Raw genomic sequence first — 21,638 nt, forward strand, 5'->3', positions numbered from 1 at the left:
CTTCTTTAAAAAAAAAAAAAATATATATATATATATAACAAGTTGGGGAATGCTAGAGTAGAAGGCAGCGAGGGTCCTTCCCCCCATGCACAGAGCATGAGTCAGGAAACGGCTGTGTGGCAGAGTTCACAAGGGAGGCAGGGTAGTCTCAACCCTGGGGCACAGCTGCAGTGTCCTGCTCTTCCCAGGCGCTTCCTTGGCACACCCGGTGAAGCTGGGGAACAGATGACTCTGCCCAGCCAGCTCTCCTAGGGCCCTCTCAGGTATGGATGGCAGGAATCAAAGCCCAGTATACACAGTCTTTATTTATTGGAAGTCCTGATATCCAGGAAAGCTAGGCCCGTGGCCAGGGCTCGGGACTCCATCTGGTCACTCTGCAAGGGAGGGGGGTTGGGGGGAGTCATTCATGTCCAGTTTTCCTGCAGTCAGAGGAGGCCTCAGGAGGCAGGAAGTGGCTTTGCCTGTGGAGAAAGCACATCAACAACTAGTAGCACCTCCTCTGTGCCCAGCCTGGGGAACCTATGTAGACACCACAGAGGGAGACCCTGCAGAGCCCACAGTCTGGAGGGAGAAGGGTGTCAGGCAATGACCTTGGCCCTGAGCCATGTGAAAATGTCAGCTGTGGTGAAGTGTCATGGCGGGCAGAGAAGGCGCCATTCTGCTGTATTTACAGAGCACCTGCCGTGTACCCAGCAGGCAAAACTCTCTGACTCAAGCAGGGAGAGACAGAAAACAAATATGTTAACACTGGAGAAATTCTATGAAGAAAATTTAATCAGGGTAAAGAGCAGAGGTGTGTGTGGTATGGGAGGGACATGTACCACTTAAATTGTCAGCCACAAAAACACAGGACATTCTGTAAAGTCTGTATGCCATGCTGTAGGAGATGAGAATGTTTGTGTTTGCTATTGTGTAGACCAGACAACGTGGGAGGCCCACATCTCACTGTCCCTAGCTAGGAAGGAAAAATCGTTAACTGGGATGCCATCCCCAGGAAAGATGGGATGACGAGGAGGAGCTGATTGTAGTTACTCTGAGTGCACTGGAAAGCCACAAGAAGGTTTTAGAGGGGAAAGATCTGACCTAAGTCCCTGTAGTCCCTGTTTTTTTTTCTTGTTTGTTTTTTGTTTTTTGTGTTTTTTTGGAAGACAGTCTCGCTCTATCGCCCAGGCTAGAGTGCAATGGTGCAATCTTGGCTCACTGCAATCTCTGCCTCCTGGGTTCAAGCAATTCTCCTGCCTCAGCCTCCCTAGTAGCTGGGATTACAGGTACCTGCCACCACGCCTGGCTAATATTTTGTATTTTCAGTAGAGATGGGGTTTCATCATGTTGGCCAGGCTGGTCTCGAACTCCTGACCTCAGGTGATCCACCCGCCTCGGCCTCCCCAAGTGCTGGGATTACAGGCATGTGCCACCGCGCCCGGCCCTAATTCCCATTTTTAAAAGCTCCTTTGGCTGCCAGGGGAGAGAAGACTGTCAGGGCAGGGGTGGCCACAGGGAGAACAGGGAGAGGCTGGTTGCTGGTCCAGGGAGGGAAGCCGCAAATGGCTCTAAGATAGGAGGATGGGGTCTTCACTGTTCATATGCCCAAAAAGCTTGAAAGAGAGAAATGTCCCCAACAGCTGACTGAGAACAGTATGTGATCGTTAGGTAATGTTTTCTGAGGAGAAGTAAGTTTCTTCCGGCTCTCAGGAGTCGTAGTTTCTGCCCTTGGGGTCTGAACTTATCACTTATCCCTGCCTTACAAAAACAATTAACGCCTATAGGGCCTGGTAAGAAGGGCATCGCCCCAATCTTCAGCCAACAGCTCCCCTGACACAGGCATAGGATATGAGCCTTGATGGAGGGGCACAGGGACCTTGGGAACTTGAAGACAGGGGAGGGGAGTGGGTGGGACATCAGGGAGGTTTTCTGAGAGAGGTGCCATCTAAGCTGGAATAGGAATTAGCCAGGAGATGGATTAGGAAGGGCAGTCCCGGCAGAAGGAAACAGCTGGACAAAAGCAGCAGAGATGTGCACTTGAGTAACTGCATGTTCACTGGGGCTGGAACATAGAGCTTAAGGGAGAAAGTGGGAAGAGGTGGGACCATGGGTTGCAGGGACTGCATCCCACAGGGCCCTGTGGGCTGTGCTGGCATTAAGACTTGGGTTGGTGAAAGTGAGAACCATGGAAAGGTTTGTAAGTAGAAGCAGAACATGGTCAGATTTCCTCTGAGATCAGTCTAGGATGATCACCGAGAACGACTGGAAGGTCAAGATGAAGCATGGGGCCCAGGAGAAGGATGGCCTGGTGGCCCAAGAGAGAAGACAGGGCTGCAGGGGCAGAGAGAAGGCCCCAGGAGAGGGTGCTCAGAGGGGCTGGGGAAAGATGTGACTTTCACCTTTGGAGCTCACAGTCCAGTGAGGAGGGCAGTAAACATCTAAAAGAGCATTTTTCAACCTTTTCCCATTACTGCCTCTCCTCAGGAGTCATTTTAGACTTTTGTTCTAATTGCCCAACCATGAGACTTACATATCACAGATATACTGTATATCTGGCTTACATATTTAGATACATTTAAAAGAGTGAGCTTTTTTTTTGGCCACCTCAGCCCAGCGCCTCTCCAGTTGCAGATGAAGAGTAGTGGGAGAGAGAGGGTGAGGGAGGAGGTGGATGAAGTCAGCCTAGGGAAGAACACAGAGAACCCAGCAAGGACCTGGAATTTTATTCTCAATGTGACGCAAAGCCACTGGAGAGATTTAAGCATAGGTGTAATGAGACCAGATTTCAGTCCTAACATGCTCACCCAGGCCGCTTTATGGAGGCAAGAAAAGAGGGAGGAAGGGAGACCAGGGAGAAGGTTGGGGCAGGTATCTTGGACGTGGAGGGTGTGGGTGGTGGTGGATTAAAGCAGGGGCTATATGGGGCAAGAAGTGATGATGTTCTGGATTCTGGATGCATGGCAAAGACCTGTGTGGTGGTGGGGTGGGGCTGAGGATGACTCCTAAGTCTTTACCCTGAACAACCAGAAGGATGAAGGGGATGTTGTAGAGAAAAGAGATAAACTGAGATGAGCCCCTCTTACCTCCACAGTTGTAGGTGAGCGTGGTGGCTGCACCTGCTCAGCGCACTGCAGGAAGCGGCGCATATGCTCCGCACAGTTGCCCACAGCTGCCTCGTTCTGTCGAAGACACTCCTCGAAGGCCTCAAAAGGCTGAGCACAGGCCTGGCGGATCTGGCGGATGATTGGGCTGTGGGGGTAGGGCAGTTGAGCCTCTGGGAGATTCCCACCTCACTGCCCACCCCCCACACTGTCTCATACTTGCCCATACTCACTGGGAGGATGTGCATTGGGCAATGCTCATCTTAAGGTAGTGACAGTCCCGCTGCCAGGATTCCGGCTTGGCCGCCACACACTGGCCATACTGCTCCAGCTCCCGGCCACAGTAGCGAGCGGTGACCTCCAGAGCTGCCTGCCTGTGGGACAGGATGGGCTGAGGATCATTCCAGGCAGCAGGCAAGCAAGGGAATCCGTTTTTTTATTTTTTATTTTTTAGAGACAGGGTCTCACTGTGGCCCAGGCTGGAGTGCAGTGGCATGATCATAGCTCACTGTAGCCACCAACTTCTGGATTCAAGTGATCTTCCTGCCTCAACCTCCTAAGTAGCTGGAACCACAGGCATAAGCCACCATGCCCAGCTAATTTTTTATGTTTTGTAGAGACAGGGTCTTGCTATGTTGCCCAGGCTGGTATTGAACCCCTCAGCTCAAGTGATCCTCCCACTTAGACTTCCCAAAGTGCTAGGATTACAGGCATGAGCTATGGTGCTTGGCAAAGAAAGGGAGTTCTGGTCTGGGTCTGAAGTAGGACTAGGCGTTCAGGGCAGATGTGGGAGTCTGAAGGATCCTGAGATGGGGCCAAAGAAGTGTAGAGGTAAGGCCTAGCCCTGGGGCTTGTAAAGCAGAAGGGGAGCTCCTGGGGAGAGAGCGGAGGTTCTAAAACAAGGTCTGATTAATCTAAGGTAGGCCTTCCGGGTCCTAGAAGATAGGCCTTGAAATCCAGGCATCCCCCAGTAGGCCTGAGGATCATGCAGAGAAGACTTAGGGACTTAGAAGTAAGATCTAGAATTCCAGGGAGAGAGCTTCAGAGCCCTAAATGGGTTTGGGGATTCTAAAAGTGAGGTTTAGAGGTCCAGGAGGTGGGGTCTCAGGTCCTGGGGAAGAGTGTCTTAGCCGAAGAGTCTTCAAGATGAAACCTGAGGCCGTGGTGCGGGACTCAAGTCCCAGGGGCATGAGGTCTGGAAGCCCTGGATGAGGTTGGTGCTCTGGGAATCCCGGGCAAGGTCAGAGTGGTCTAGGAACAAGTCTATGGACCCTATAGGTGAGGACTGGGGTCCTGGGCAGATCTGGAAGGTTCAATAGGTAAAGTTTGGTGATCAAGGGGGAGGAATCTGGAGCTCTGAGGACGGGTGTAGGAGTCCTAGAGGTCCCTAAATAGGTCTGTAGTCTTAGGATTTCGGTGTGAAGGGCCGGACCAGGGGTACTGGGGGCAGAGCTTGGGTGAAGAGTAACTGGACCGAAGTCCTAAACCGCTGTGAGAGGGGGCGGGGCCTAAACGCTTAGAGGGCGGGGCTTGGGCATGCGGAGGGTTGTAACTCGTGAGGGAAGGCGCTGAATCCTGAGGGTCAGATCTCCAAGAAGGAGGGAGGCTGGTCCTAATTCCGGAGGTCCTAGACTAGGTCTAGATCACTGGGTAAGAGAAGGGGAGCGGCCGCACGTATACGGTAGGCGCTCTCGCTACTCACATCTCGAGACTTTTGCCGGCGTAGGTCTGTCCGGGGGGAACGACCCGCCTTTTCCGGTATCGGTTGTCATGGCGGCGCCCAGCCCAGCCTGTTTTTTTTCCGGTAGCCAATTGAACTAACAACCCTTTCCCTTTAGGACTACTCTGTCATGGCGGCGCCCCACCTCTTCTTCCGGTCCCGACTCGACATGGCGGCGCCCTGAGTAGCCACTTCCGCCCTCTTCTGGCTAGATTTATCCCTATTTCCGACTTGCCATGGCAGCGCCCGGAGTTCAACGGAAGTAAGCAATGGAAAGTACGGTGGTGCCTCCGCTCCAAAGAGAATGCGCCGCTGAGTTGCGCCGCACCTCACGGGATTGAGCCGCAGACACAAGCGCTCCAAATCTCCCACTGGAGCTGGTGGGAAGCGGCTGCTGTTGCTGCGGCGTCTCAACATGTTGTTCCCATTTTGGTTGGGTGCTGTGGCGGTAGGCTGTTGGACTCAGGGATAGGGGGCCTGATTCCTAACGCCACGCTGCCACCATCGGCCTTGCGCAGACGCTGATAGTCCTCCTGGCACCCTGGTTCATGCGAGCGCTTGGAACAGGAGGGAAGAGGGAGTCAAACCAAGAGCCGAACTAATTCGGCGTGGGCCTCCCATTTGGTCAGCCTGGGTGACCCAGACGTTCCTCCATCCCTTAATGTAGGCCAGGACAGACATGGTGTTTAATCCCGACTCCGTAAGACTATCAAGCCAGTTACTTCCTCTCTTTGTAATTAATTCCTCCTAGTGTAGCAACATTTCCCCCTCCCTTCTCATCTGTCTTAAAAGTGTGAGGTTAGACATGGGCGTGAGTTTCCCCACTTAAAAGACTGGATATCCCCTGGTCAGAGAACTGAGCATCAGTCCTGCCATTTAGTTTGCAGATCTTTCAAGACTCTAGACAAAATGAGCAGAACACTTTGCAGTTAATCATAGAGTTGAAGATGAACGAGAAGATGAACGAGAGCTACTTGACTGTGAACTAGTAACGACCACTTGGAGTGTCAGTGTGTCTGTAAAATGATGATGATGACAGTGACATCATAGAGGACATAGTGCAAGTGAACAGTTTGATACTGAGCTTTGAGCCTCAGGAGTTCTGGATAAGTGAGAGCTCTACGGGAGGCTGTAACCATGAGCTACCCTGGTTGGAAGTTGACATCCGAGGACCAGCACTGGTCATCTGAATCTGCCATAGGCACAGAAAGCTTTACACCTTGAGATCCCTCCATTCTTCTTAAACTTCCAAGTGTATGTTTGGCGGGAGAAGAGGGGAGGGGATCAACATTTAAAGGCTCTGGAAGGAGTCAGATTAACTGTTTTTGGCTTCAAATGTAGACTGAATCCCTAAATTTTCCTCTACTGGGAGAACGAAATCTTAACCCATCCCGTTCCCTTGTTGATACTCAGAAACGGATACCCCAAAGATGTATTTTGACATGCTGAAAGGCCTTAGAAGCTACCTCAGAAGATCTGTCTAACCTTTCTTGTTGGTGTGTGGGGGTGGGGATGCCCACAGGTACACAGGGAGGGAGTTTCTGAAATTTTCTTATCTGACCACGAAAGCAAAAAAGAAGTTCAATTGTCTTAAACCCGGTTTCTAGGGATCTCATTAAAGAACTAGGAAAACTAGGTTTTTCTGTTAACAGAAAAACCAAACTGAAATGTCTTAAAGAGGTTTGTTTTGAGCCAATATGAGTGACCATGGCCTGGGAAACACAGGCTCAAGAGGTCCTGAGAAAGTGTGCCTGAGACAGTAGAATTACAGTTTGGTTTTGTACATTTTAGGTGGATAGCAGTTACAAAGACATAAATCAGTACATGGAAGGTAAAGATTGTGTTCAGCTGGGTGCAGTGGCTCACGCCTGTAATTCCAGCACTTTGGGAGGTCGAGGTGGGTGGATCACTGGAGGTCAGGAGTTCGAGACCAGCCTGGCTAACATGGCGAAACCCTGTCTCTACAAAAAATACAAAAAATTAGCCAGGCATGGTGGCAGGTGCCTGTAGTCCCAGCTACTCAGGAGGCTGAGGCACGAGAATTGCTGCGGAGGTTGTAGTGAGCAGAGATCACACCACTGCACTCCAGCCTGGGTGACAGAGCATGACTCTGTCTCAAAAAAAAAAAATCTACAGTATTTTTATAATACATTTTGTAGTACCACTTATAACCACTTGGGTGCGTGAGTTGCCCATTAAATAAAAACAGTTTACAGTTGACCTTTAAACAAGATGGATTTAAAGTGTACTGATCCACTTATACTCGGATTTTCTTCTGCCTCTGTCACTCTGAGACAGCAAGACCAACCCCCCTTCCTCCTCCTCAGCTTACTCAATGTGAAGAGGACAAGGGTGGATGCCTTTATGATGATCCACTTAATGAATAGTATATTTTCTCTTCCTTACAATTTCCTTAATAACACTTTCTCTCTAGTTTACTATTGCAAGAACACAGTATATAATGCATATATCATACAAAATATGTGTTAATCTACTGTTTATGTCATCAGTAAGACTTCAGATCAACAGCAGGCTATGAGTAGTTAAGTTTTGGGGGAGTCAAAAGTTATATGTGGATTTTCTACTGCATTGTTTAAGGGTCAACTGTAGATTCAAGAACTACCTAGGAGTGTAGAGTTGACTGATGGCACTGGGACTGATAACATCATAACCTGAAGAAGTGTCAACAATGGTAATGGACCCCCAGCAACCCTGGAGTGGGGATGTCTAAAGATAGATGTCATCCACCAGGCAGGAGTTGGTGCTGCCAATGTGTCATGTATTGCAGCCTCTTTTATTGTTATTTGTTTATTTTTTGAGACGGCATCTCGCTCTGTCACCCAGGCTGGAGTGCAGTGGCACGATCTCAGCTCACTGTAACCTCCACCTCCCGGGTTCAAGCGATTCTTCTGCCTCAGCCTCCCGAATAGCTGAGACCACAGGCATGCGCACCACGCCCGGCTAGTTTTTGTAATTTTAGTAGAGATGGGGTTCCACCATATTGGCCAGGCTGGTCTGGTAGTCCTGACCTTGTGATCTGCCCATGTCAGCCTCCCAAAGTGCTGACATTACAGGCCTGCAGCCTCTTTTACTACAACAGATATGGGAAAGAGTCACAAGTGTGGCATATGGTGGTGGCTTCTGCATTAGAAACATAGGCCAAGTGTGGTGACTCATCCCTGTAACTCCCAGCACTTTGGGAAACCGAGGTGGACAGACTGCTTGAGCCCAGGAGTTTGAGACCAGCCTGGGCAACATGGCGAAATTCTGTCTCTACAAAAAGTACAGAAGTTACCTGGGTGTGGTGATATCATAGATAGTGGATTTATCCTTCCAACACCAACAACTAAAAAATCTGGACAAAATAGGAGACAACAGAGTTCAGACACTGGAAACAAGCAGTGTAGCACAGTGGTCCCCAAGAGAAAGGAGACAAATGAAGTGACACTAGTGGCCCGGCTTATGTCTGGAGAGTTAGTTTCCAGGCTACACAGCCCAGGGGTATCCCTGAGTTGGGACAAAGTTGAGAATTTGGAGAGGCCAAGGCAGCTAGAGTTTGTAAGGCAGGGTACCAGAGAGTAGCATGACACCGGCCTGCAAAGGGTTTCCTGCACGTGTAGTGCACAGCATGTCTGTGAGTACACTCCTGGAGGCCAAGGGAACCACCAGGAAGGTGCAGGCAGAGCAATCCCTAGAGCTTGCAGTTGTCCATGTTCCACCCCCAGCCACAGAGGAGACCATCACTGTGCACTGGATAAACTACTCAAAGATACTGCCTCTCTAGTGAGGCAAAATTAGCCCTAATGGCTGCTCTGGTCTCACCTAAGTAAGCTTAGAAACACTGAAGCAAGCCCTCAGTTCGAAGGAAAATGGAAATATGGTATATGAAATCAAGATCTCCAGATACAGTAAATATAACCCTTATGACAAAAATAGCACAAAGGCCAAGAGACAAGAAAGTGTGTGCTGTTGCTAAGTTGTTCTACTACCTGTGAAATGATAGAATATTACATAAAAGTGCGACAAGTCTAAAGATTTACACTAGAAATTTTAAAAGAAACAACAAAAAATGAAAATGGGGGTAGGGTTAATAAGCCAACAATGGGGATAAAAATGAAATAATAAAAAATAAATTAGCCCCGCACAAGTATGTATGGCCATCTGATTTAAACCCTGTCACTCCGGCTGGAGAGCAGTGGTGCAATCACGGCTCACTGCAGCTTTGACTCCCAGGCTCAGATGATCCTCCCACCTCAGCCTCCTAGGGAGCTGGGACTACAGGCGCACACCACCATGCCTGGCTAATTTTTTTTTAGTAGAGACGGGGTCTGGCTGTGTTGCCCAGGCTGGTCTCAAACTCCTAGGCTCAAGCAATCATTCCACTTCAGCCTCTCAAAGTGCAGGGATTACAGGTGTGAGCCACTGCACCTTGCCTATGGCCATCTGATTTTTGACATAAGTGCAAAAGTAATTCAATAAAAGATTGCTTTCAAGTAGCAGTGCTGGAGCAATTGGATATCTACTGACAAAAAAAAAAAAAAGAATCTTGATCTAAACCTTACACCTTGTACAAAATGTACAAAAGTGGAAAATGGATCATAGATTTAAATATAAAGCATAAGACTATAAAACCTTTAGAAAATAACATACAAGAAAATCTTTGGGGTAGGTGAAGAGTTCTTAGACGTAACAGCAAAAACGCAAAAACCCATAAATTGGGCTTCATCAAAATTTAAATTTGTTTCTCTGCAAAATACCTGTGAAGAGGATGAAAAGACAAACTATGGACTGGGAGAAATTATTTGCAAAGCACTTGTGTGACAAAGGCTTTATATCTGGAATATATAATGAAGTCTTGAAAGTCAAAAGTAAGAAGACAAACAATCCGATTAAAAAATGAGCAGCAGGCCGGGCGCGGTGGCTCAAGCCTGTAATCCCAGCACTTTGGGAGGCCGAGACGGGCGGATCACGAGGTCAGGAGATCGAGACCATCCTGGCTAACACGGTGAAACCCCGTCTCTACTAAAAAATACAAAAAGCTAGCCGGGCGAGGTGGCGGGCGTCTGTAGTCCCAGCTACTCGGGAGGCTGAGGCAGGAGAATGGCGTAAACCTGGGAGGCGGAGCTTGCAGTGAGCTGAGATCCGGCCACTGCACTCCAGCCCAGGCGACAGAGCGAGACTCCGTCTCAAAAAAAAATAAATAAAAAATAAGCAGCAGACATTTCACTGAAGATATACAGATGGCAAACAAACACATGAAGAGATGTTCAACATCTTCAGCCATTAGAGAAATACAAATTAAAGCCACAATGAGATATCACTACCCATCTATCAGAATGGCTAAAATAAGAAATAGTGGGCTGGTCCAAATGCAATGGTGTTTGCAACAAATTGACCACAACCACTTACAGATTTATTCGTTCTTTTTCCACTCCCACTGCTTCACTTGACTAGCCTTAAAAAAAAAAAAAAAAAAAAAAGTGACATCACCAAATGCTGGTTGGTCAGAATGCCAAGAAATGAATCACTCATGCATTGCTGGTAGGAATGTAAAATGGCACAGCCACTCTGAAAAGTTTGGCAGTTTCTTAAATGAAATATGCAACTACCATATGACCTAGCAATCCCAACCTTGAACATTTGTACCACAGAAATGAAACTTATGTTTACACAATAACCTGTATAGTAGTCCTCCTTATCTGCAGTTTTGCAGTTTTGCTTTCCTTTTTTTTTGAGACTCTAGTCTTGCTGTTGCCCAGGTTAGTGTGCAGTGGCGTGATCTTGGCTCACTGCAACCTCTGCCTCCTGGGTTCCAGTGATTCTCCTGTCTCAGCCTCCTGAGTAGCTGGGATTACAGGCGTGTGCCACCACACCCAGCTAATTTTTGTATTTTTAATACAGACAGGGTTTCCCCATGATGGCCAGGCTGGTCTCAAACTCCTGACCTCAAGTGCTCAGTACACCTTGGCCTGCCAAAGTCCTGGATTACAGGCATGCACCGCCGTGCCCAGCCAGTTTTGCTTTATGTAGTTTCAGTTACCCACAGCCTGAAAATATGTGAGTACAGTATATTTTGAGGCCACATTCATTTAATTACAGTATAATTATTCTATTTATTGTTGTCAATCTCTTACAGTGCCTAATTAAACTTCATCAAAGGTATGTGTGTATAGGAAAAAAATATAGTATATATAGTACATACAGCACATATGGATAGTGTATATACCATGGTTTCAGACACTCACTGGGAGTCTTGGGATATATTCTTCAAGGATAAAGGGAGACTATTATACATGATTGTTCAGATCAGCTTTATTGTTAATGTCCCAAACTGGAAACAACCAAAATGTTTAAGGTGAATGGTTAAACTATGCACATATATACTATGTATATATGCTATGTACATATTATATCCATACTATGGAGTACTATATAGCAATAAATAGGAATTAACTATTGATACATGCAACTACCTGAATGTATCTCAAGGGAATTGAATGAACAGGCCATTCTCAAAAGATTATACTTCATGATCCCACTTACATAAGATTCTTGAAATAAGAAAACTATAAAGAACAGATTAGTGGTTTCCAGGGGTTGGAAATGGGGGACAGAGATAAAAGGATAGTATGGCAGAGCTCTGTGATGACAGAACAGCTCTGTATCTTGCTTATGTTGGTGTTTTCGTCAGTCTACACAGGTGATAAAATGAAATAGAACTGTTTACCACACACAACACAAACGAGTGCAAGTAAAATGGGTGAAATTTGAATAAGCTCTGTGGACTGTCCCAATGTCAATTTCTTAGTGGTGAATCTACAATCAAAAAGCTAAAAAAATGCTTTTTTGGGGAAATGTTTTTAGTGCTGCTATAAATAGAAATGGAGGGATGGACAATAGACCTCAGCTGTGGGATCGTTCAGTAGACAACTGGAATAGTGTGCAAAAGTGTATGGCTGCGATTCTATTAACAGCAGGGAGAAATGTCAGTCAATAGAATCCAGTTTTTCCTTATTCTTCTCAACCAGTTTCCTGAAGCAAAGCCTCTCTTTTCTATTAAATAGTTTTTTTCTTTTGCCTTTTTTTTTTTTTTTTTTTTCTTTTTATACTTTAAGTTCTAGGGTACATGTGCACAAAGTGCGGGGCTCACTTACAGCTTACACACTTGTCAAACAATTTGTTTTTTTTTTTTTTTTTTTTTTTTTTGAGACGGGGTCTTATTCTGTTGCCCAGGCTGGAGTGTAGTGGCACAATTTTGGTTCACTGCAGCCTGGACCTTCCGGGCTCAGATTCTCCCACCTCAGCCTCCTGTGTAGCTGGAACTACAGGCGTGTACCACTACACAAGGCTAATTTTTTTTTGTAGAGATGGGGTTTCCCCATGTTACCCAGGCTGGACTTGAATTCCTGGGCTCAGCCAGGAATTCAACCTGCTGAGCCAGTGTTGGGATTATGGGTGTGAGCCACTGCACCCAGTCTTTTTTATTTATAGAGACTGGGTCCTGCTCTGTCACCCAGGCTGGAATGCAGTGGCACAATCTTGGCTCACTGCAGCCTCGACCTTTTGGGTTCAAGCAATCCTCCCACCTCCCACCTCAGCCTCCCGAGTAGCTGCGACTACAGGGGTGTGCCACCATGCTTAGCTAATTTTTTTGTCATTAGTCTCAGCCCAGGCTGGTCTAGAACTCCTAGGCACAAATGATTGCTCCTGCCTAGGCCTCCTAAAATGTTGGGATTACTGGCGTGAGCCACCATGCCCGTCCTGCTAAGCCTATCTTGAATGATAGATTTTTCTGAGTCTTCTCCTATCTGCCTTATTTTATAATTAGTGACAGACCATCTAAACCAAACTCAGGAAAGAATTACCTTAGGAAAGCTTTCTTCATCAAAAAACATCCTATAATTGCACGAGTATATACAAGATGATCTATTATCAACAGTTTATAATGGCCAAAGATAAGTAGGCAGAGTATTTGCAGAAAAAAGTTATAATGGCCAAAGAATGGAACAACTCAAATACACAGGGGATGGTATATCCGTACAATAAAATACTGTACACAGGAAAGAAGACATAAGCGGCACTCTACACACTGCTATGAAAGCAGGTCAATATAAATGCAGAAAAAAGCCAAGTATAGAAGTGTAGACTAAATATAAAATACTCACTGGAGGCCAGGTGCAGTGGCTCACACCTGTAATCCCAGCATTTTGGGAGGCCGAAGTGGGTGGATCACTTGAGGTCAGGGTCTTTAAGACAGGGTCTTCCTGTATTACCCAGGCTGGCCTTGAACTCCTGCACTTAAATGATCCTCCCACCTCAGCCACTCAAATAGCAGGGACTACAGATGCACAGCACCATGCCTGGCTTCCAAAATGGATGAATCTTATTTCACTATCCTAAGTGAAATAAGCCAGTCACAGGACAAATATTGCATGATACCACTATATGAGATATCTATAATAGTCAAACTCGTAGAAACAGGGTAGAAGAGTGGTTGCTAGGGGCCAGGGAAATGGAGAGTTGTTCAACAGGTATAAAGCTTCAGTTATGCAAGACAAGTAAGGTCTAAAGATCTGTTGTACAATATGGTGCCTATAATTAACAATACTATATCGTACACTAAAAGATTTGTTAAGAGGGTAGGTCTTGAGTTACGTGTTCTTACCACAGAAAACAAAACAAAAACTCAACAGCAACCAAAAAGCAAAAAGCAAAGGGGCAGGAGGAAACTTGTGGAGATGACAGATGTGTTTATTACCCTGATTGTGGTGATGGTATCAAAGGTGTGTACATATAGTCTAACCCATCAAATTGTATTCATTACATATGTAACAACTGTACTTCTATAAAGCTGGTAAAAAACACTGTAACTGTTTGTTTTTACTTCAATGTGGCTATAAGAAAATATAAAATTACATTATATTACAGCTTGCATTCTATTTGTATAGTACTGTCCTGCTCAAGATGGATTAACAGGTGTGTGACAGTCACTGCCTGCTGAAAGCAGGGTGTAGGGAACCTGGGGTTGGAAAGGAGACTTATCACTGTATGTTCTTCCATTTATCAATATTTCATATTTTGAGAAGACATGAGATTTTTGAACAAATATACAGAAAATCATTGTCAACAGTTAATCTACCAGCGAGATTCAAACCTTGCATTCTTGGTTTTCAGATTTTAGTTGAGAGTTCTAACACCCTTGAAAAATCTCAAGACTAACCTGGTAATAATATCTTTATTGAACTAAAATTACATTTTGCTTTAATCTGATAGGCCTCCTAATCCAAAAGGTCAACATCAAGTTAAACAACATCCAGTTTCACTTTGATGTTCATAGCTGCCAATTCAGCTACAAAATACCGAAAAACATAAGGCACAGAAACAGTATCAATAGTGTCACTGCGATTACACAGAGTACAGTTGTATTTTCTGTTGCGCATGGCAGACCAAGAAGGGGGTGGCTTCTCCAATAGTGGAGAGAGTAAACTGCCACACTTCACACACACATGGGCTACTGACCGATCCGAGCAGTTGAAGAGGCGGTCATGAAGGAGAAAAGATGTACCGTGAGCTAAAAGTGCATCCCGTTCCATCTCCCCAAAACGGATTCCACCCTGGACATTTCTTCCTCCAATAGGCTGGTTGGTGACTCTGTCTCGGGCTCCAGTTGTCCTTACTTGAAATTTGTCTGAGACCATGTGGCGTAAGCGCTGATAATAAACCACTCCTATGAAGATGTCTGCTTCCAGTTCTAGCCCACTGATGCCACTATATAACCTCTCGGTGCCATAGAAATTGTAGCCAGCAGCCTTTAACATCTCACCAAAGTATTCTAAGGCCGAGTTCTCCTCTGAGAAGATGAAGGGTGTAGCATCATGGCAGAGACCATGCAAAGCTGCAGACTTCCCGGCCATACTCTCAATTAACATCCCGATGGTCATGCGGGATGGAAAACCATGGGGATTGAACAGAATGTCTGGGACCATCCCACTCTCAGTAAAAGGCATGTCCTCAGCTGGCCACAATCTGCTCAAAATGCCCTTCTGCCCATGACGACTGGCAAATTTATCTCCGATAGTTGGGTTCCGAGGCACTCTCATAGTGATGCAAACACACTTGAATTTTCCACTCCCAGTGTCATTACTGCACACTTTGATGTTATCCACAACACAATTTTCTTTACTCCTAGGAAAAAGTATAAGGTCAGGCTATTTGTTTAAACTGATAGAGGTAAGTTTCATTGATATAATTAGTGCTTCATATAGGATATTTGTAAAACACATTTTTTTTTTTTTTTAATGAGACAGGGTCTCACTCTGTTGCCCAGGCTGGAGAGGGGTGGTGCGATTACAGCTCACTGCAGCCTTGACTTTCCAAGTTCAAGCAATCCTCCCACCTTAGCCTCCTCAGTAGTTGGGACTACAGGTACATGTCACTAGGCTTGGCTAATTTTTAAATTTTTTGTAGAGATAGGGTCCCACTACATTGCCCAGACTGATCTTGAACTCCTGGGCTTAAGGGAACCTCCCATTTTGGTCTCCCAAACTGTCGGGATTGTAGGTGTGAACTACTGTGCCTGGCCTGCAAAACTCATTCTTACCTTTATTCTCCAATACAAACAGAGATGGTATCAATAGAACTATTGGTGATATTCACTACAGAATTATGTTCATCTGAAGGAAAACTAGCAACAAAGGCAACTGAAAAATTATTATGAAGGCCTACTGAAATAAATTATATTGTAAAATAAGCTAAAATAAGCCATTTCTAATAAGAGGTATGAGCTCAACATTTTGGCTAGGAAACATTGCTAACATTGTATATGATAAAGATAACAAAGTTTGGATAATACAGTTTTTAAAAAAAGCACAAACAGGCCAGGCATGGTGGCTCACACCTGTAATCCTAGCACTTTGGGAGGCTGAAGCAGGTGGATCACTTGAGCCCAGGAGTTCGAGACCCTCCTGGGCAACATGGTGAAACCATCTCTACTAAAAATACAAAAAATTAGCTGGGCATGGTGGTGCGTGCCTGTAGTCCCAGCGACTTAAAGGTTGAGGCGAGAGGATTGCTTGAGCCGGGAGGTGGAGGTTGTAGGGAGTGAGATCCCTCCACTGCACTCCAGCCTGGCTAACACACTGAGACCCCGTCTCAAAAAACAAAGAAACAAAAACCAGCTTGGATACCCAAACTTACTTATAGTACATTACAAAACTTTCCCCAGTGTTGAGGTTTAGGTAGCTGTAATACGGATCTCCATACTGCAGTCTGGCTCCTAGGAACGGCAATCCATCGTCATCTAATTTCTGCGAGACCCGCGGGTCACCAGGTTTGATTCCAAACACCAGGCTACTATCTCCTTGTTTAATTTTTTCAGAGAGGTCTATAAACTCAGACTTGTAGACACTTCCATGGGCAAAGCCTCGTTCCCAGGAGGCCTTATTCACAATCTGTGAAGTAAAAGAATCGTTCATTTAAAAGACTGAGGCGACTATAATACTTGGTTTAGGATAACTGGCATCACATTTCAACTCTCCTCACATTTTCCAAATCACTGATACTAACTACAAAAACCCAGACATGGCCGGGCACAGTGGCTCATGCCTGTAATTCCAGCACTTTGGGAGGCTGAGGCAGGCGGATCACTTGAGGTCAGGAGTTAGAGACCAGCCTGGCCAACATGGTGAAACTCCATCTCTACTAAAAATAAAAAATCAGCCAGGCGTGGTGGTGGGTGCCTACAGTCCCAGCTACTCGAGAGGCTGAGGCAGGAGAATTGCTTGAACCCAGAAGGCAGAGGTTGCAGTGAGCCAAGATCGTGCCACTGCACTCCAGCCTGGACAATAGAGCAAGACTCTGGCTCAAAAAAAAAAAACCAAAAAAACAAAAAACACCAAGAAAAACAAAAACTCAGACACACAGAAATAGCTTAAAATCTAATCACACTTAAATATAAAAGGCAGATATATCCAAAACCAAACTCCTCAAAATTTACTCATAATATGCACTCAAATATGCAAGATATATGTGTATCTGAATATTTAGTGGATATTCCTCAAGGCTTGCCCACTTTCAACTTAGACCAAGAACTAATCATTTAATAGAACATCATGTGCCAAATACTAGGTACTTGGGTACACAAAAATATTCCTTCAGTGATTTCACAGTAAACAAAAAAGTTAAAAGATACAAAGATTGGAACAACACTTCCCGGTAAAACTTACCATGGCATCTTCCATATCATAGCCAGTGTAAGCAATCACGGCAACGATGGCATTGGTCCCAATTGGATAGTTATCCATGTCATAATAATCATACATGGAGGGTCTCACCAAGGGACTCTGAGGAGTCTGAAGACGATACAGTTTGTTATCTGACCGGTCTTGATAAGTGAGAAGTGGAAAGCCCATAGTTTGCTTACCTACACGGAGAAAAACATCTTAGCATTTTCTGCTTCTTTCACCTTGATTATAGGTGTGATACACAACACTGGAAACAACTAAATATTCATCAGAGGGGAATGAATAAAGAAATCATCATAGTAGTTATGCTTACTGTAGACTAATACATAAGCTGTGAACATGAAGTAAACCTAAATGTACCAATGTGGCCAGACCAGGAAAACCGTGCTGAGTGGGAGAAAGTGCAGACTGACATTTAATATAAGATTTATGTGCATTTGCAACACGCCCCAAACAATTCTATACCTAGTTTATGGATACATGTATGATGTAATAAAAGCTTTAAAAGGGGACAGAAAGGAAGCACACAAATTACAGGATATCATTACTGGGGGGAGAAAAGGGGACAGTAATTCAGTAATTATTATGTAATTAGATTACTTTCTTACAGCGGAAGATGTATTTAATTCTAGGTAGTGAGTATGGGGTGAGATTCCTCTGTGTACTACCTCACAGTATAATCATTTCAGAACAAAATGATTTTAAAATATAAATACATACAAGTGAAATTTTTTAAAAAAAATTATAAACTTAGAGCTTGCAGTAATAAAGGGCTACTCTTACAAGACCACCCTCAACACATACATATAAGATGCAGAAAAAAGGCCCCAACGACACATATAGCACTGGAGAGTAACCAAAAGCTGTCAGAAGCTGAGGAAGAATTTTTACTTGGATGAAAGGAACCACACTGGGTGAATTTCCAGGTTTTTAAATATTTATGTATTTATTTTTGCCTTATGGCCTAGTGTGGCAGCCACAACTTAGATAGAAACCCACAGTCTTACTGGCTTGAAGAACCAAGAAATAGAGTTCTGAGCATGACAACAATTGGGAAAGGGGAACGTTTCAGAAATGAGAGAACAAAGGGAGACCCTTAAATTCAGCATGTAAAATTAGGTCCAAATCTTTGGTGGACTCCTGAACTATGCATGCATGGGACAGATCAAAGCAGCCCACCTAAGGCTGAAGAATGTACTTCAACTGCCATGTTCACTAAGTTAAGTACCAGTGAAAACTAAAAACCAATCCTCTTCCCCTGGAGAATTTTTGGTGACATGCACTGAGCCAGGTGATGGACTGTGTATTAAGAAGGAAAGACATAAAATGAAAAACATTAAAATGTAATTGAAGGCCAAACACCACACTAAAAACAAACAAAACCAATCCTCTTCAGAGGACCCTAACAGGATCCAGGGTTTAAAACATATTCCTCACAACGTTCATAATACAATCCAGTATTACTGGGCATACAAATAAATGGTGAAACTTGAATTATATTCAAGGAGACTGATCCTGAGATGACCCAGACATTGGAATCTGCAGATAATGACTTTACAACACCCATCATATAAAACTATGCTAAAAATATAAAGGAAAACATGCCCACAATGAATGAAGATAAGAAATCTTAGAGAAGAGAGAAACTGTAAAAAAAGAAACAAGTCAGGCCAGGCGCAGTGGCTCACACTTGTAATCCCAGCACTTTGGGAGGCTGAGGCGGGCAGATCACTTGAGGTCAGCAGTTTGAGACCAGCCTGAACAACATGATAAAACCCTGTCTCTACTAAAAATACAAAAAATTAGCTGGGCATGGTGGCACATGGCCTGTAATCTCAGCTACTCAGAAGGTGGAGGCAGGAGAATCGCTTGAACCGGGGAGGCAGAGGTTGCAGTGAGCCAAGATCATGCCACTGCACTCCAGGTGAGTGACACAGCAATATCCTGTCTCAAAAAAGAAAAAAAAAAAAAAAAAAAGAAACAAGTGGAAGTGCTGGACTTGAAAATACAGTCATACACTGCATAACAATGTTTTAGTCAATGTAGGATGGCATATATACTATGGTGATCCCACGTTTTGACTGTATCTTTTCTATCTTTAGCTACACAAATCCTTGCCATTGTCTTACAACTGTCGACAGCACACAGTACAGTTATATGCCACCCAGGTCTGTAGCCTAGGAACAACAGGCTACACCATATATTAGGTGTGTAGTCGTCTCTGCCATCTAGGTTTATGTAAGTTCGCTGTATGATGTTCACACTATGACAAAATCACATACGACTCCCTTCTCCGAATGTATCCCTGTCGTTAAGGGCATATGACTGTAGGCGAAAATTCAGTAGAAGACAGAATGAAAAGTGACTGTGATAATAGGTCAATAAAAATAATTCAATCTGGGCCAGGCACAGCGGCTCACACCTGTAACCCCAGTATTTTTGGGAGGCTGAGGCAGGCAGATCACTTGAGGTCAGGAGTTCAAAACCAGCCAGGTCAACATGGTGAAACCCTATCTCTACTAAAACACAAAAATTAGCTGGGCATGGTGATGTGTGCCTGTAATCCCAGCTACTTGGGAGGCTGAGGCAGGAGAATTTATTGAACATGGGAGGCGGAGGTTGCAATGAGCCGAGATCGCACCACTGCACTCCAGCCTAAGTAACAAAGTGAGACTCCATCTTGGGGGAAAAAAAAAAAGAAAAGATCCAATCTGAAGAAAATAAAGAAAAAAAGAGAACAGAAACTCAATGTCTTATGGAACAATATCAAAAGGTTTAAATATATGAATAACTGATATCTCAGAAGGGGAGGAAAGAGAGAAAAGGGTAGGAGCAATGTTTTTAAAAATAATGACAGAAGAGTTTAGCAATTTAATTAAAGTAAAAAAAAAAAAAAAAAAAAAAATTTGGGGCCGGGCGCGGTGGCTCACGCCTGTAATCCAGCACTTTGGAAGGCGAAAGTGGGCAGATCACCTGAGGTCAGGAGTTCAAGACCAGCCTGGCCAACATGGTGAAATCCCGTCTCTACTAAAAATACAAAAATTAGCTGGGTATGGTGGTGAGTGCCTATAGTCCCAGCTACTTGGGAGGCTGAGGCAGAAGAATCACTTAAACCCAGGAGGCAGAGGTTGCAGGGAGCCGAGATCACACCACTGCACTCCAGCCTAGGCGATGGAGCAACACTCTGTCTCAAAAAAAAAAAAAAAAAAACACACACTATATTCAGAAGACTGCTGCTTTCTAACTAGAAATGACAGAGACTAAGAAAAGCCAGTGTAACAACAACTTTTAAGTGCTGGAAGAAAAATAACTGTCAACTCAGAACTGTATACCCAGTGAAAGATTCCTTCAAGTGAAGCAAAATAAAGACATTTTCAGATAAATGAAAACCAAGAGAATTTGTGGCCAGCAACCTGCAATGTAAAAAAATGCTAAAGGAAGATTATCAGGATGAAGGAAAACTGTAAGCAATGAAAACCTGAATCTTGCAGCAGGAATGAGGAGAACTGGAAGTGATAAATATGCGGGTGACTATGATTGCTTGTATTCTTCAAAAAATCAAGTAATAAGACCCCGGGCACACCCAAATCTATGGACATTCCATACCTTTTTCTTCAAAAATGTCAAAGACAAAGAATGGTTAAAGATCTGTCATAAATTACAGGAGACTAAATAGACATGCCAATTAAATACAATGAGTGATCCTGGACTGGTTGCTTGTGGCACAGAAAAAAAAAAAAACTTGCCATAAGCCATATTTTTGGAACAAATGGTCAGCACATGTAAATAAGGACTACAAAAGACTATGCTAGTGATATCAAGTTTATCAAGTTTACTTTCCTGATTGTGACTATAACATCGTCCCTCTTCCTTACCCATCTGGCACTGGTACATGTTCCGTGGACTCTGGTTGTGATCAGAGAAAGGGATGAAGTTGGCAATCACACTCAGCAGGCTGTGTGGAAAGAGTTCCTGGTGTGTGGTAACTCCAGCAAAAACCTCATCCTCAAAGATAGCGACATTCATGAAGATCTGGAAGAGCAGATGTCCAAGGCACAAAATAACTGCAACTGCTTTCACATTAACTCTTACCATTTCTCAGAGTTCAGCACTCTAAGACTCAAGAGAAAACCTTCCCCACCCAGCATCATGAGTGCTGAAGGGATCAACTGGGAAGCACAGGGAAGCGACCGGTTAGAAATACCACTTGCTTTACATATTCCACTCTAAATCTACCCCAGACCAATTGTGAAGGGGAATAGGAAGAAAAAATTTTAAGTAGCACAAAGCCTATAACTTTGCAACTGCAAATATGTAGGCAAAGACTGAGTGTGAATCTAATGGAATGTTTTCACTTCACCAGCTGAGGCAGAGTCAGGTACAAAGGAGCTCTGGGAGCTAGACAGGATGGGAGGCAGGTCATGTGACCACTAACCCTCTCAGGTTCTTGTGGAGTGAGATCAGGAACTGCTTTGTGCTGGTCACAGAGGAGGTGGAAAGTCTGACTTTCTTTCAAATGTCCAACTGTTATTGTAACACTAACAACCCTTTTAAAAAGGAAGAGTTAAGTCTCTGAAAGTTGTTTTTTTTTTT

At 44.6% G+C, this 21,638-nt stretch overlaps 2 protein-coding genes and 1 long non-coding RNA gene across 11 annotated transcripts in view; 1 reads left to right on the forward strand and 2 right to left on the reverse strand.

Annotated features, from left to right (window-relative positions):
- Positions 1–285: 285 nt before the first annotated feature.
- Positions 286–5,822, reverse strand: CHCHD5 (coiled-coil-helix-coiled-coil-helix domain containing 5). 3 transcript variants are annotated; one of them, XM_011953073.1, is made up of 4 exons: positions 4,949–5,822; positions 3,317–3,457; positions 3,066–3,231; positions 286–461 (listed from the first exon to the last, which is right to left on the reverse strand). In XM_011953073.1, the coding sequence occupies exons 1-4, from the start codon at positions 5,218–5,220 to the stop codon at positions 438–440; spliced, it is 603 nt and encodes a 200-aa protein (XP_011808463.1). In that variant the 5' UTR covers positions 5,221–5,822; the 3' UTR covers positions 286–437. The 3 variants fall into 3 exon arrangements, with proteins under 3 accessions (XP_011808463.1, XP_011808464.1, XP_011808465.1); XM_011953074.1 differs by having other exon boundaries at positions 4,786–4,999; XM_011953075.1 differs by lacking the exon at positions 4,949–5,822 and adding an exon at positions 4,516–4,556.
- LOC105519638 lies at positions 4,639–6,398 on the forward strand. Its single transcript, XR_001003001.1, has 2 exons — positions 4,639–4,764; positions 4,922–6,398. It is a non-coding gene; the product is annotated as an uncharacterized LOC105519638 (long non-coding RNA).
- Positions 6,399–12,684: 6,286 nt separating this feature from the next.
- The window catches only part of POLR1B (polymerase (RNA) I polypeptide B, 128kDa), a 35,948-nt gene continuing 26,994 nt past the window's right edge, over positions 12,685–21,638 (reverse strand). For all 7 annotated transcript variants that reach the window (XM_011953083.1, XM_011953079.1, XM_011953081.1 and 4 more), the window contains 4 exons: positions 20,921–21,077; positions 17,028–17,224; positions 16,000–16,253; positions 12,685–14,988 (listed from right to left, as the gene is read on the reverse strand). In XM_011953083.1, coding sequence (XP_011808473.1) covers positions 14,106–14,988; positions 16,000–16,253; positions 17,028–17,224; positions 20,921–21,077 — 1,491 coding nt within the window. In that variant the 3' untranslated portion in view covers positions 12,685–14,105. The remainder of the gene's footprint in view (positions 14,989–15,999; positions 16,254–17,027; positions 17,225–20,920; positions 21,078–21,638) is intronic.

The sequence above is a fragment of the Colobus angolensis genome, unplaced genomic scaffold (assembly GCF_000951035.1).
Source record: "Colobus angolensis palliatus isolate OR3802 unplaced genomic scaffold, Cang.pa_1.0 Scaffold356, whole genome shotgun sequence".
NCBI lineage: Eukaryota > Metazoa > Chordata > Mammalia > Primates > Cercopithecidae > Colobus > Colobus angolensis.